Source organism: Rhinopithecus bieti, unplaced genomic scaffold (genome assembly GCF_001698545.2).
Source record: "Rhinopithecus bieti isolate Rb0 unplaced genomic scaffold, ASM169854v2 scaffold_17429, whole genome shotgun sequence".
NCBI lineage: Eukaryota > Metazoa > Chordata > Mammalia > Primates > Cercopithecidae > Rhinopithecus > Rhinopithecus bieti.
In genome coordinates, this window is record NW_016808905.1 from 844,599 (window position 1) to 858,495 (window position 13,897).

At 44.5% G+C, this 13,897-nt stretch overlaps 1 protein-coding gene across 1 annotated transcript in view; it reads right to left on the reverse strand.

Annotated features, from left to right (window-relative positions):
• Positions 1-6,741, reverse strand: part of DYNC1LI1 (dynein cytoplasmic 1 light intermediate chain 1) — a 50,597-nt gene extending 43,856 nt beyond the window's left edge. Inside the window, exons 1-2 of the mRNA XM_017887689.1 lie at positions 5,032-6,741; positions 4,746-4,819 (exon numbers count right to left, since the gene is read on the reverse strand). Coding sequence (XP_017743178.1) covers positions 4,746-4,819; positions 5,032-5,177 — 220 coding nt within the window. The 5' untranslated portion in view covers positions 5,178-6,741. The remainder of the gene's footprint in view (positions 1-4,745; positions 4,820-5,031) is intronic.
• Positions 6,742-13,897: the final 7,156 nt, after the last annotated feature.

Sequence of the window (13,897 nt, forward strand, 5' to 3'; positions counted from 1 at the left end):
AAAAAATAAATAAATAAATAAATAAATAAATATTCAATAACTCACAAGATTAAAACAAGAAAATTTATAAAATGTCAGGTCAAACAAGGCTTTGGAGATCACAAAATTCAAATAGTCTAATTTAGAGATGAGAAAGATGAGGCTTACATGACTTAACAAAGGACTAGTCTCCTGAGTAGCTGGGACTACAGGAGCCCACCACTATGTCCGGCTAATTTTTGTACTTTTAGTAGAGATGGGATTTCACCGTATTATTGGCCAGGTTGGTCTCAAACTCCTGACCTCAGGTGATCCACCCCCTGAGCCTCCCAAAGTGCTGGGATTACAAGCAGGAGCCACAGAGCCGGCCTCAGGCTGTAAAATTTTGAATACTGATTTTGCCTCCTGGCTATGTAACCCTAGGACAATTCACTTAACATTTCTGTGTCTGGCGGGGTGTGGTAGCTCACCCCAGTAATCCCACTACTTTGGGAGGCTGAGGTGAGAGGAGAACTGCTTGAGCCCAGAGTTCAACACCAGCCTGGGCAACACAGTGAGACCTCATCTCTCCAAAAAGTACAAAATTAGCTAAAAGTGGTGACACGCACCTGTAGTCCCAGCTACTTAGGAGGCTGAGGCAGGGGGATGGTTTGAGCCCAGAAGGCAGAGGTTGCAGTGAGCTGAGATTATACCACTATGCTCCAGCCTGAGCAACAAAGTAAGACCCTGCCTCAAAAACAAAACACAAATTCTGTGTCTGTTTCCTGATCTTTAAGGGGATAGAGTACATAAACAATCCTTACATGACTAGTACCTGTAAGTGCTCTATGTTAGGTAGTATTAATTATTATTTTCCTTAGGGAGTTTTCTTATCAAAACATGGGAAAGTAATCAATATGGAGAAACTGCCTTTAAGAGCAGCTATTAAAATACAAATATGCCCCGCGCAGTGGCTCACGCCTATAATCCCAGCACTTTGGGAGGCCAAGGCAGGCAAATCACCTGAGGTCGGGAGTTCGAGGCCAGCCTGACCAACATGGAGAAACTGTCTCTACTAAAAATACAAAATTAGCAGGGTGTGGTGGTACATGCCTGTAATCCCAGTTACGCAGGAGGCTGAGGCAGGAGAATTGCTTGAATTAGGAGGCGGAGGTTGCAGTGAGCCGAAATCATGCCACTGCACTCCAGCCAGGGTAACTCCATCTCAAAAAACAAACAAACAAAAAAGATATATAATCAATTGTATTAAAAGTAATTAAATATAAAAGGTAAAAATGAAAATGTAGTTCTTAAAAAGGACAATTTAAAAGTTAGAATCTACTTAAAATACATGCGCAAGAAGTCCTACCTTTATTAAAAACAAATCTTACTGAAATCCATTCTCAAAACCTTTCAAGAAAGAAGAGTTAACATCATAGACTTTCTGGATTTCATTAGAAGTCAGGCCTAGGCAGATTAAATAATTACTTAAACACAAGTGCCATGGCAACAGCTGCATCCCACAATCCAACAAATATTTAGATTTTCCTTTAAAATAATTACCAGTACGTTTGCTCAAAGACAGGCTTTGAGTAGAAAGAATTTTGTACCTGGCACTCTCTCCCTTGTGGGAACTTCTATCAAGTCAGAAATCCATGGCAGAGTCACAGAACAGGGCCCTTATGTTGTGTGACCTTGGAAAATCCACTCAACAGGTCTCTACAACTCATTACCCATCTATAAATTGGTGCCCTGATCTGGGAGGAGAGAGGAGGTGAAATGAGATTTGTATTAAAATCCTTTGAGAGTGGCTCTTACACACACACACATTACTAGTCATGTCCCTTTTCTCCTATCAGGTAGTAGGAGAGCATGTGGAAAGCTAAACTGCAATTTGTGTGTGTTGTGAGGGGAGTCCTTAGGTCTGTATCATTGTTCCTATTCTAGGTTGTTTCTGAAATGTAAAGCCTTGCAAAAGGCTCAGATTTGTTTTACTTTATTTATTAGAATTATTTTTTGAGACACGGTCTCACTCTGTTGCCCAAGCTGGAGTGCAATGGTGCGAACTCAGCTCACTGCAACCTCTGCCTCTGGGGCTCAAGTTGTCCCTCCACCTTAGCCTCCCCAAGTAGCTGAGACTACAAGCACGCACCATAATACCCAACTTTTTTTTTTTTTTTTTTGAGACAGAGTCTCACTGTCACCCAGGCTGGAGTGCAATGGCACGATATTGGCTCACTGCAACCTCCGCATCCCGGACTCAAGCAATCCTCCTGCCTCAGCCTCCGAGTAACTGGGATTACAGGTGTATGCCACCACGTCCAGCTAAGTTTTGTATTTGTAGTAGAGATGGGGTTTAAACATGTTAGCCAGGCTCATCTGGAATCCTAACTTCAGGTGATCCACCCACCTCGGCCTCCTAAAGCGCTGGGATCACAGGCAGGAGCTGCCACGCCAGGCCAATTTTTTTCATTTTGTGTAGAGATGGGGTTTCACCATTATTACCCAGGCTGGTCTCCAACTCATGAGCTCAAGTGATCCACCCCTCGGCCTCTCAAAGTGCTAGGATTACAGGCTGGGTCACTGTGCCTGGCTTTAGATTTGTTTTTTAAAATAAGAGACTCCAGAGACCACCTGCATTCATGAAAGATATATTAGGGCCAAGCATCCTCCTGCCCAGCACCTTCAAACTCATAACAAAGAAAACCACAATCCCTATTTGTATATTTCTTTCCTCCACCAGCACAGAGTGAATGCTGCCATATGTGATGGTAAAATGTCTGTGAGAAATCTTCAGGGGTATCTTAGAAGTTAACTCTATTTTTGCAACCAGTATACAAATCAGTTATTAGCTTCTTCCAAAGCTGAAAAGGACTCTGATGAAAATCCCAACAGTACTGAAAGAAAAATATTAAGTTTCAAGCTCATATTACCTGATACTAGATGGAACTTTACGAACTATTAAGTTCATAAAAAAGGAAATTTAATCTATTCTTGTATGGTGGCGTGAAGGAGGCTGGGACCTCTAAGAACACTCAGTCCCATGTACAGACCCGGTGTCAAAGGGGGGTTTAAAAAAAAAAAACATAGCACAACCGCAGTACAAATTCGGTATACCAAAAAATGAACAAAACCGCCACTTTTGTTTTACCACAAACAGAATAATCTATGCAATATCTAATGTGCAGAAATAACTGGAGGAAATGTATAAAATAAGAACAAAACTACTGAATCTTACCTTTACCATGGCAGTGTTTCCAAATAAGTCTTACTTAAAGTAATTAAAATAGAATCGATTTCAATGAGGTCATATGATCTTAAATCCATTTTAGCTTAGTAATGAGTGGTAATTTGTTTAAATTAGTAAATTAAAAATATATTCTACAATTTTTTTGCTCTTGGATCCTAATTTATTTTGCCCTATTAATATCACTTATGAAGGCACTAATTCAATTTTTTAAAAAGTTCTGAGCACAAATATTTTCTAATTCAGTTTAAGATAAATATATCACTTGCAAATATTATCACTATACAAACATTAACTCACTTGATCCCCCCCACAACCCTAGAGGCAGGTATTATTATTTCCATAACAACCATTTTAAAAATGAAGAAACTGAGGTTTATAGATGTCAAGCAACTTGCTTAAGATCTTAGGGCTTATATGTGATAGGACAGTGACTCAATCCAGGCTAATCTGCAGTAGGTGCTTTCAATCACATTAAAACAAGAGTAAAACTAATTTTCAACTAGCTCCATGTAGCTTTAAAGAATATCAATAATCATATGTTTTGCTTGGCAGAAGTCCATTAAAAAAGTATTTTTTTCTGTGTAAACATTCATATTTAACCATGCAGCCTATCAAGCAGCATTTGACTTCTTTATTTCCTTTCCTGTTTTAGATGGACATTAAAAAAAAAAAAAAGCCTCTGGTATTGAGCCGATATCAAATACCAAAGTTTTTAAATTTAATATTCGTATAAGCCAAACTTCAGTTATCTTGCATGTAAAGAACTATATAGAGAAATTTCTCCTTTAAACGATTCAGGACCTAAGCCTGCAAAAATGCGAACCTGCGAACTATTCTCCCTCAGTCCTCTATCCCCACCCTCAGAGTCACTCAAGAAACAGAATACACAACTTCCAGAGAGCCGAGGAGATACAGAACAATCAGGAGAACTGACACTGGACCATTTCTCCTTATTACATCCATTTGGCTGAAGAGACTTAACTAGAAAGGTGTGTTCTACTGTCTTTTACAGATTTCAGAATTACATGTGACAGTTAAGGTAGCTGCAACACGAGCACATTGTACCAGAGAACACTGAATCAAGAACATTTATCGCCAGGTCTTAGTTGTAGCTTCTGTCAATTATACAAAGAATCAGCTATTAAATATTAATGGCAAGCCATTTGCGCCGGAGCTCTTGCAAAGAGCCTCCTGCTACCAATTTTTGTGATGAAAGAAAAACTGTCAATTTCTAGTAAACCCTAGGCCACCAGAATCCCTCAGATGAGCGATCGAATTCTGTCCTTCCCAGGGGAGGCTGTCAGGGCCACCCCCATATCCCGGGGAGGAGGAGGAACCTGAGGGAGGGCGGGTCCCCGTAGGTCCTGGGTCGAGGGTCGAGGGTTCCCCTTCTTGCCCAGCCTTCCGCGACAGGTCGGGAGGCGGGGCGGGGCTGGGCCGGCTGTCCGCACAAAGACAGCCAGCGAGCTAGCCGGCGGACCAGGTACCCCGGGCCGCTGGGGGCCAGGCGGGGCGGAGCGAGGCAGGGAACTCTTACCCAGCAGTAGCACGTTCTTCCCCGCAGGGAGCTTGGAGCGCGAGCGGGTGGAGACCTCGCTGAGGATGCAGGACCTAACGGGAAGCAAGGCGTACGGTGAGGCCGGAGGCCGGAGGCCGGAGTCGCAGCGCGGCAGGGACTGACCCGGCCTCGGCGCGCCGGGGATGGTGCTGCCGGGAACGCAGTGGCCGGGCCCGGCGCCGAGCTCCAGCGGGCACGGGATCCCAAGGCGTCGGCGCAAGGCCGGGGGAACCAGCAGGGGCTGAGGGAGGGGTGGAGTCGTTACCAAAGGTTCTGCCCGTCCTCATCGTCGCCTGCCGCGGCGCCACCGTTGCCCGACGCTATCTCGTTGCCCAAGGGGCCGCCTGTGTAAGTCGAGGATAATCCTGGCGGAGAAGAACCGAAGGAGCCGACTCGCCCCACGGCCGCCATCTTGGTCGGGAATCACACCACTCCCAGCAAGACTAAATATGCGAGGCGGCTGAGGCGGCGGCGGTGGAGGCGGCGGGAACCCGGATATGGGGCGTTCAGCGCACGGGAGCGGGGCGGGGCCTGCGGGGGCGGGGCCCGCCGGGACTGATGGAGCGAACGAGAACAGACTGCGCGTGCGTTGCTGCCTGGCCCGCGCGGAGGGGCTGAGCGTGTGCGGGCGGCGGCGCGGTAGGCCTCGCTGCTGCAGCTCAAGTCCACTGATCTGACAGTATTGAAGCGCTTTCCTTCCGTTCATCCGCGGCCCTGGGCTGCAGCAGGGGGATTGGGTGTGTCAGGTGAAAAGTGCTCCCTCCCACCCTTCCGACAGATCGGCAAACCCTGCAGCAGGCGCGGAATTCCTGCATTGTCATTGCCGGCCCACCCACTGTTCAGGCTGAGAGCGGTCCCCCGCCCACACCGGCGCCTCGCGGGCGCCTAGATAGAAATAGGTCGCCGGGCTGTTAAAAGAGGCCGCCCTGCAACCCTGGGCTGGAGTATTGCTGTGGTCCTGGATTTCTGGACTTTACTTGCATTCTCAAGTGGCGAAGTGTTCCTCAACCTGAACCCACATCAGAAGCAGGTTTTCCCACCCCTAAGCAGCGGCGTGACGAAGTAATTGTTTACCCTGGAAATAGACTGTTATTTTTTAAAAATTATTGTCAGGGCTTGCTTTAATGTTCTTGATGTTTTTGTGTGAGATCCTCCATGTGAGATTTGAAAAGACCCTCTACGCGGGTCATCTAACCGGTCACTAGACATTAATTCCACACTTACTACGTCGAGCACAGTTGACACTGGGAATACATGGATGGCCTTATACTAGCCCTAAAATAACTCTTTTTCTATTAGAACTTTACTAGGTAAATGTATTCGAATGTCTGAACTCCATGTTTAGAAGGAGTCAATGGTTTTAAGGCTCTATCCTAGTACACACCTGTAAGAGCATTTGCTTAAAATTGTCAGACCTTTGTACGTTATCTCTATCACTTCATATTTGAAAATCACTTGCTAAAATATGACCTGATCAATGCTGTTATGCTAGTGAGAAAATCCACAACTAAAGACTTTGCTGTATATTAGCGTTACAGTTAGAAGTCTGGAAGCCTTTGGAGGCTGGCAAATCTGAGTCCAGGTCTAGCTCTTTGAGTTTACTGGCTGTGTAACCTTAGGCAATTTACTTAACCTCTGTGAGTCTCGGTTTCCTTATCTGTCAAATGAGGATAAAAGGACCTAGAATTGTTGTGAAGATTAAACGGGATGATTCATGTAAAATGGCTTAGAATAACGACTGGCAAATCTTAAGCGCTCCCCACATGTTAATTGTTATCAATGACTTTCTTTACCTTTCAAACCATTAATATCTAACCAACCTCTAGAAGTGATGGGCCTAAAGAACTCTTGGAGCTAAAATTCTTTATTTGTCACCCTTAATGCCAGCACTTTGGGAGGCCAAGGCGGGCAGATTGCTTAAGCCCAGGAGTTCGAGATCAGCCTGGGCAACATGAGGAAACCCCAGCTCTACAAAAAAACACAAAAAATTAGCCAAGTCCCAGCTACTTGGGAGGCTGAGGTGGGGGGATCACCTGAGTTCAGGAGATCAAGGATGCAGTGAACTGCGATCATGCCACTGCAGTCCAGCCTGGGTGACAGAGCAAGAACCTGTCACTAAATAAATAAATAAATAAATAAATAAAATAAAACTTTTGATTTTGTTGTTTGTATACTTAGGAAAGGAACCAGAACCCTCCCCAGTAGTCCTATACCACCAGGAGAAGCTGAGTCTTTAGTCACTGTTTTAAAGGAGAGCTGTATGCTGCTCTTGGCCCCTCTGAAAGCCAATTTACTCTACTTTATTCTTTCAGTCATCTTCCTCAGAGCATTTTCCCCTCAATTTTGTTGTCAGTTCCATATCATATTTGCTTAGTCTGAGAAGTGTTTACTTTTATAATAGTGTCAGGCTTCTAACACCTCATGACTTCCAGATGCTCAACTCCCCACCTAAATTGAGGTCAAAGTTGTATTCCTTGTGGTTTTATAATATCCCTAACTAGCATTCTTCCATTAAGGTGGCTGACAAAAGTGGTCATTTATGAATGCCTCCTATGTGCCAGGCACTCTGTGTGTTACATTTGCAATCCTCATACTTTGTAAGGCTCAGCGAAATTAAGTAACCTACCCCAGGTCACACAGATCAGAAGTTTACAGATAAACTGAGATTTTTTACTATCTAGTCTGTAAAATGACCTAGGTCAAATCATGTTAAAATAAATGTCCTGGTAATTTTAGGTGCTATTCTGGTAAATACCTTCTGTGAAAAGCTTTACATTACAAAAATAGGGAAGCTATATATTATGAGGAAGTCTATAAAAGGAAATAATTCAGCAGTCCCTTGGAATTTTTGTTGCATAAATGCTGTTTGATGATTGACCTGTTTTCTATACTATGATTGCTTTTTCTTTATTGTCCAATGTTTTCTTACATCTAAAATTAATAACCATCTTGTTTTCTTTTTTTCTTTTCTTTTCTTTTTTTTTTTTTTTGAGACAGAGTCTTGCTCTGTCACCTAGGCTGGAGTGCAGTGGCACGATCTAGGCTCAATGCAACCTCCGCCTCCTGGGTTCAGGCAATTCTCCTGTCTCAGCCTCCCGAGTAGCTGGGACTACAGGTGCCTGCCAACACGCCTGGCTAATTTTTGTGTTTTTAGTAGAAACGGAGTTTTACCTTGTTGGTCAGGTAGTCTCGAACTCCTGACCTCAGGTCATCCACCCGCCTCTGCCTCCCAAAATGCTGGGATTACAGGCGTGAGCTACTGCACCCAGCCAGCCATCTTCTTTTTCATTTGCTTAGATTTCCATGTCTTTAATTCAGTTTCAAATTCCTATCCCAGCTGTGTAAAACTCCTTGTTGGATATTTTAACACTTTTACCTTCTTAAAGACATCTTTAAGCCGAGATGGGCGGATCACGAGGTCAGGAGATCGAGACCATCCTGGCTAACACGGTGAAACCCCGTCTCTACTAAAAAATACAAAAAAAACTAGCCGGGCAAGGTGGCGGGTGCCTGTAGTCCCAGCTACTGGGGAGGCTGAGGCAGGAGAATGGTGTAAACCCGGGAGGCGGAGCTTGCAGTGAGCTGAGATCTGGCCACTGCACTCCAGCCTGGGCCACAGAGCGAGACTCCCGTCTCAAAAAAAAAAAGAACCTTCTGGCCTGCTCCAATCTGAGTTGGTTATTCTGAAACTGAATACACAGCTGTCATCATGTTATCTTTCACCATTGTTCAGGAGATTCCCTTTGCCTCAATCTCGTGTCTTCTTTTTGTTTTAGTGGAGAACTTCCTCCAATGGTTTTATGACAAAAAAGCTCACTGCTAAGTCTTTGGATACCTGTGTATCCAGTCAAGGTCAACCAGAGGAAAAATGGCATTCTTAAGGGGGTGCTAGAGGAAAGCTTAATGGAGGGACTGTTTACAAAGGTGTGAACAGTGTGAAGAGATAGGACTAGCAATAGCAGGAAGCCTTAGGCCTGAAAGGGATAGAGGAAGGAGTGTTTACTAGAATCCAGAGAGAGATACAGCTTATAGGAAAGGGTTGCCCACCAAGATCTATAGTCTTCCGTAAAGGAACACAGTATCCATCTCTTTCTTTCTGCCCCCTGATCTCCTACCAGTGTCACACTTGGACCAAATCCATCCAGGAGCCTGAGGGCAAGAGACCCAGGTGGAGCAACCCATGCAGGTCTACCTCCCTGAGCACAAAGTGGGAATAGAGAAGGATCTCAAGGGGCAAATAAGGTATCTAGCACACCTCCTGTGTTTGAAAATGCATTTAATCGGGCCGGGCGCGGTGGCTCAAGCCTGTAATCCCAGCACTTTGGGAGGCCGAGACGGGTGGATCACGAGGTCAGGAGATCCAGACCATCCTGGTCTACGCGGTGAAACCCCGCCTCTACTAAAAAATACAAAAAACTAGCCGGGCGAAATGGCGGGCGCCGGTAGTCCCAGCTACTCGGGAGGCTGAGGCAGGAGAATGGCGTAAACCCGGGAGGCGGAGCTTGCAGTGAGCCGAGATCGCGCCACTGCACTCCAGCCTGGGCGACAGAGCGAGACTCCGTCTCAAAAAATAAAATAAAATAAAAAAAGAAAATGCATTTAATCTATCCTCACTTAATAATAGTTTGGCTAAGTGTAGAATTCTTGGGTTACTAGCTGTCTTCCCTTAGGTTTTTAAAGCCTTGGCCCCCTTGTCTGCTAGATTCTAGTGTTGCCATTGAGAAATCCAAAGCCATTCTGATTTCCGAATCTTGTTGTGTTTTCTTTTTTCCTCCTTATTGGAATCCTTTGCAACTTCCACAGATTCCCACTAACACATTTATCCCCCTTCCATTATTTGCACTTTCCTACTCTTCCCTCCTTCTAAGTATTGAAAGAAATAATCCATACTCGTATACTAAAGCATTCTCTATGCACTAGAACCCATCTCCTAACTTCAACTCAGGGACATTGTTCCAACAATTATTCCCTTTCTTTCTCTATATAATCGTTTTTTATTTCCACTAGATTATTGCCATTAACATACAAACATACTATTGATTCTCTAATTTTAAAAAAAGAAAGACAAATTTCTCTGAACCCCACTCCTTCACCAGCTACTACTACATTTCTTTTCTTTTCTTTGAGACAGGGTCTCCCTCTGTCACCCAGGCTGGAGTGCAGTGGTGCAATCTCAGCTCACTGCAACCTCCGCCTCCTGGGTTCAAGCGATTCTCCTGCCTCAGCCTTCTGAGTAGCTGGGATTACAGGTGCATACCACCTCACCTGGCTAATTTTTGTATTAGAGACAGGGTTTCACCATGTTGGTCAGGCAGGTCTTGAACTCCTCACCACAGGAGATCTGCCCTCCTCGGCCTCCCAAAGTGCTGGGATTATAAGCGTGAGCTACCACCCCGGACCTCTTTCCTTGCTTTAACAGCAAAACTCTTTAAAAGAATTTTCTCTCTGTGCTATCTTAAATTCCTCTTCCCTCTTGCCCTCCTGGCTCACTTCAGTCAGGCTTTTACCCCTGTGACTCTACAGAAACTGCTCTTACCCTTGTCAATGACCCCCTTGTTGCTCAATACAGTGGTATGCTCTTTATCCTTGTCTTTTTGACCTATCAACAACACAGGATACAGTTGCTCATTCCTTCTGGATATCCTTCATGTGGCTGCCAGGTCACCATGTTCTCTTTGTGTTTTTCCTCCCTTGTACTTGTTCCTTCCCAGTCTCCTTTTCTTTACTCATTTTTCTGACTGCTAATGTTCAAGGACCTCAGGACTCAGTCTTTTTTCCTCTTCTTTCTCTACACTCACTCCTTTGGTGATGTCATCCAGTCTAACTACTTTAAATTCCATCTACATGATAAAGACTTCTAAATTTATTGCTCCAGCCCAGAGCTCCATCTGGAACTCCAAGTTAATATAACCAACTGCCTATTCCACATCTCCACTTCAATATCTAATAGATATCTCAAACTCAACATGCCCCAAACCGAACTTCTGTCCTATGGGAACAAAATATCTTCTACCTATGGCTTTCCCCATTAGGTAGCAACTCCTTGTTGCTTTGTTGCTTAGGCCCAAAACCTGAGTCATGCTTGACTTCTCTATTTCACACGACACATTGAATCCATGAGGAATCCTGTTGTCTCTACCTTCAAAATGTACCCACAATCCAACTTCTTACCACACTTCCCCTGATACCCTTTGACCTGAGCTATCATTTCGTGCCTAAATACTGTAAAAGGCTCTTCAACATAACATCTAGAGTGATCCTTTAAGAATGTAAGTGAGACCACATCACTTCTATGCTCAAAACCCGACAGTGGCTCCTCATTTTAGTTGGAGGAAAAGCCAAAGACCTTACAATGACCCATAACGCCGTGCAGGATCTGGCCCCACTGCCGCTCTGACCTCCGTTCCGCTCTTCCCTTCAATTTCCCCCTTTCAACCACCTTCAGCCCCGCTGCTGTTTCTTGAATATGTTGTGTGTCTCTTTGCTTTGAGGCCTTGGTTCTAGCTGTTCCTTCTGTTTTGAAGGAGGTGAGGAGCTGTCCATCCCAGTGTCTTCCCCAAGGTAGCCAGTTGGCCAACTCCCTCTTCTCCTGCAGCGAGTGTGCTCCGTTCTCAACTTCTCAGTGATGTCTATCCTGACCACCCCATTTAACATTGCAACCTGGCCCTTCACCTCTGAAATTCCAGATTCTCCTTACCTTGCTCTCCTTTTCGTTCTCCATAGCACTTATTATTGCTTAATATAGTATAGGATTTACTTGTTTAGTAGAACTCAAGCTCTGTGAGGGCAAGGATCTTTATCTTCTTCAGTAATGTACCCCAAGCACTTAGTACCTGGAACATAGCAGGCCTTCTGTAAAGATTTGCTGAAAATATGAATAAATGAATGAATCTACTTGTTACCAGTGTTCCAAAATTTCAGAATGTGTGTGTGGGTGCGTGTGTGCATGCTTGTGTGTGTGTATGTGTGTGTGTGTGTATTTAAGAGAAGATAAAAATTCTTCATTCCAACACCTGAAAGCAGGAGCTCTCTTTTATATTTTAACCATTAAATTAATTTATTTAGAGACAGGGTCTTGCTCTGTTGCTCAGGCTAGAGTGCTGTGGGACAATCATGGCTCACTGTAATTTCGAGCCCCTGGGCTTACGTGAACCTCCTGCCTCAGCCTCCTGAGTAGCTAGGACTATACCCATGTGCCACCATGTTCCAGCTCATTTTTTTTTTTTTTTTTTTTTTTTTTAGGCAAGGTCACACTCTATCATCCAGGCTGGAATGCAGTGACCTGATCTCAGCTCACTGCAACCTCGACCTCCTGGATTCAAGTGATCCTCCCACCTCAGCCTCCTGAGGAACTGGGACTACAGATGCACACCACCACGCCCAGCTAATTTTCAAAATTTTTATACAGACAGGTGTTTTGCTTTGTTTACCCAGGCTGATTTTTTTTTTTTTTTTTTTTTTTTTTTTTTTTTTTTTTTTGTGTAGAGACAAGGTCTCACTATGTTACCCAGGCTGGTCTCAAACTCCTGAACTCAAGCCATTGTCCTGCCTCAGCCTCTCAAAGCACTGGGATTACAGACATGAGCCATCACACCCAGCCTTAACCATTTTAAAAATATAAATCACTTAAAAGTATATTATACACACCACTCCTTTCCTATTTTAACAAGTTATATAAATATAGATTTATGTTTTCCTAAAGGCCCTTGGCTTCCCTAGGCTCATCAATAATACTACCATGTTATATCTGGGAAATGCTCAGGTCCTGCTGGGATTCCCCAGGTGTATCCCAGATGACCAGATGACTCTGTCTTTTGGTTTGGTTTCTAATTCAGCTGAGCCTCAGGGCCTGTACTTGGGAAATGGAACACTAGCCAAAAGAGAGACAGCTCCTCCTGTCTCCAGCTTGCTGTCTCCCAAGAGCTACATGTCTCTCCTCTCTGCTTGCTTCTCTTCTCTCCTCTCTCTCTCTCTGTCGACCAGCGTCCTCTGCAAACTCATCAGCTTTCTCAAGGTCACATTGGGTATTTCTCTATCTCAACAAAAGTGATGCAGAAAACTAGTTTGACTGGGAGGGGAACTTTCCGTAGGTCTGGAGCGGGGGACTGTAGAACCACTTCCTCTTTCTTTTGGGGATGACTTCCGTATTTGGGAACCAGAACAAGGCAGCTACCACTTAGGCTGCTTCCTATTGCATCAGTTCCACAGGCTGCCACCAGCAGATTTTCGGATAAAACCTGCTTCACCCGTGGCACCAAATGGTGGCAGTCACAGTTGGTGTTAAATGCTGGCTGAAAGACCAAAATCAAGAGAAAAAGGAAGTAAGCAAGATGAGTGGACCCTTAAAGTTTCACTCTATGAGCAACTCAAGTGATAGCGTTGAAAAGGACTTCTGAGTTTAAATAGTCCCATCCTCTATACCATATATGAACCTTTTTTTTTTTTTTTTTTTTTGGTAACATTCCTGACTGGTAATGCTAGAATTGGCAGAGTCCTTGCTAGCCATTTCTCCCAGCAGACCCAACCAGGGATGCCATTAAAGACAGAGCAAACACCCATGGTCGTTTATATTTGCTTTCCTTTAAGTCGTGTTTATCTCATTCTAAGTACTTCCTTAGAATGAAATGATGGGTATCTAATTCATTTTGCAGCCGCCAGCCCCTCTAATTATAGACCTATCCTTCCTCTTACTTCTCATCTAGGAATTTTTGTCAAGTGAATCCTCACAGAACATCATATCTTAGCACAAATAAAGAGATGGAGAAATACCTAAGACAAAGTAGAAATAGACTCTCTTGGTGGGTTGGTTTTTTTCATAGAAAACCCCAGAAAGGGCCAGGCACAGTAGCTCTCACCTGTAATTCCAGCACTCTGGGAGGCGGAAGTGCAGATCACTTGTGGCCAGGAGTTCAAGACCAGCCTGGCCAACACTGCAAAACCCCATCTCTACAAACAGTACAAATGTTAGCCGGACATGGTGGGGCATGCCTGTAATCCCAGCTACTCGGGAGGCTGAGGCAGGAGAATTGCTTGAGCCCGGGAGATGGAGGCTGCAGTGAACCAAGATCAAACCACTGCACTCCAGCCTGGGCGACAAAGTGAGACTCCACCTCAAAAAAAAAAAAAAAAGC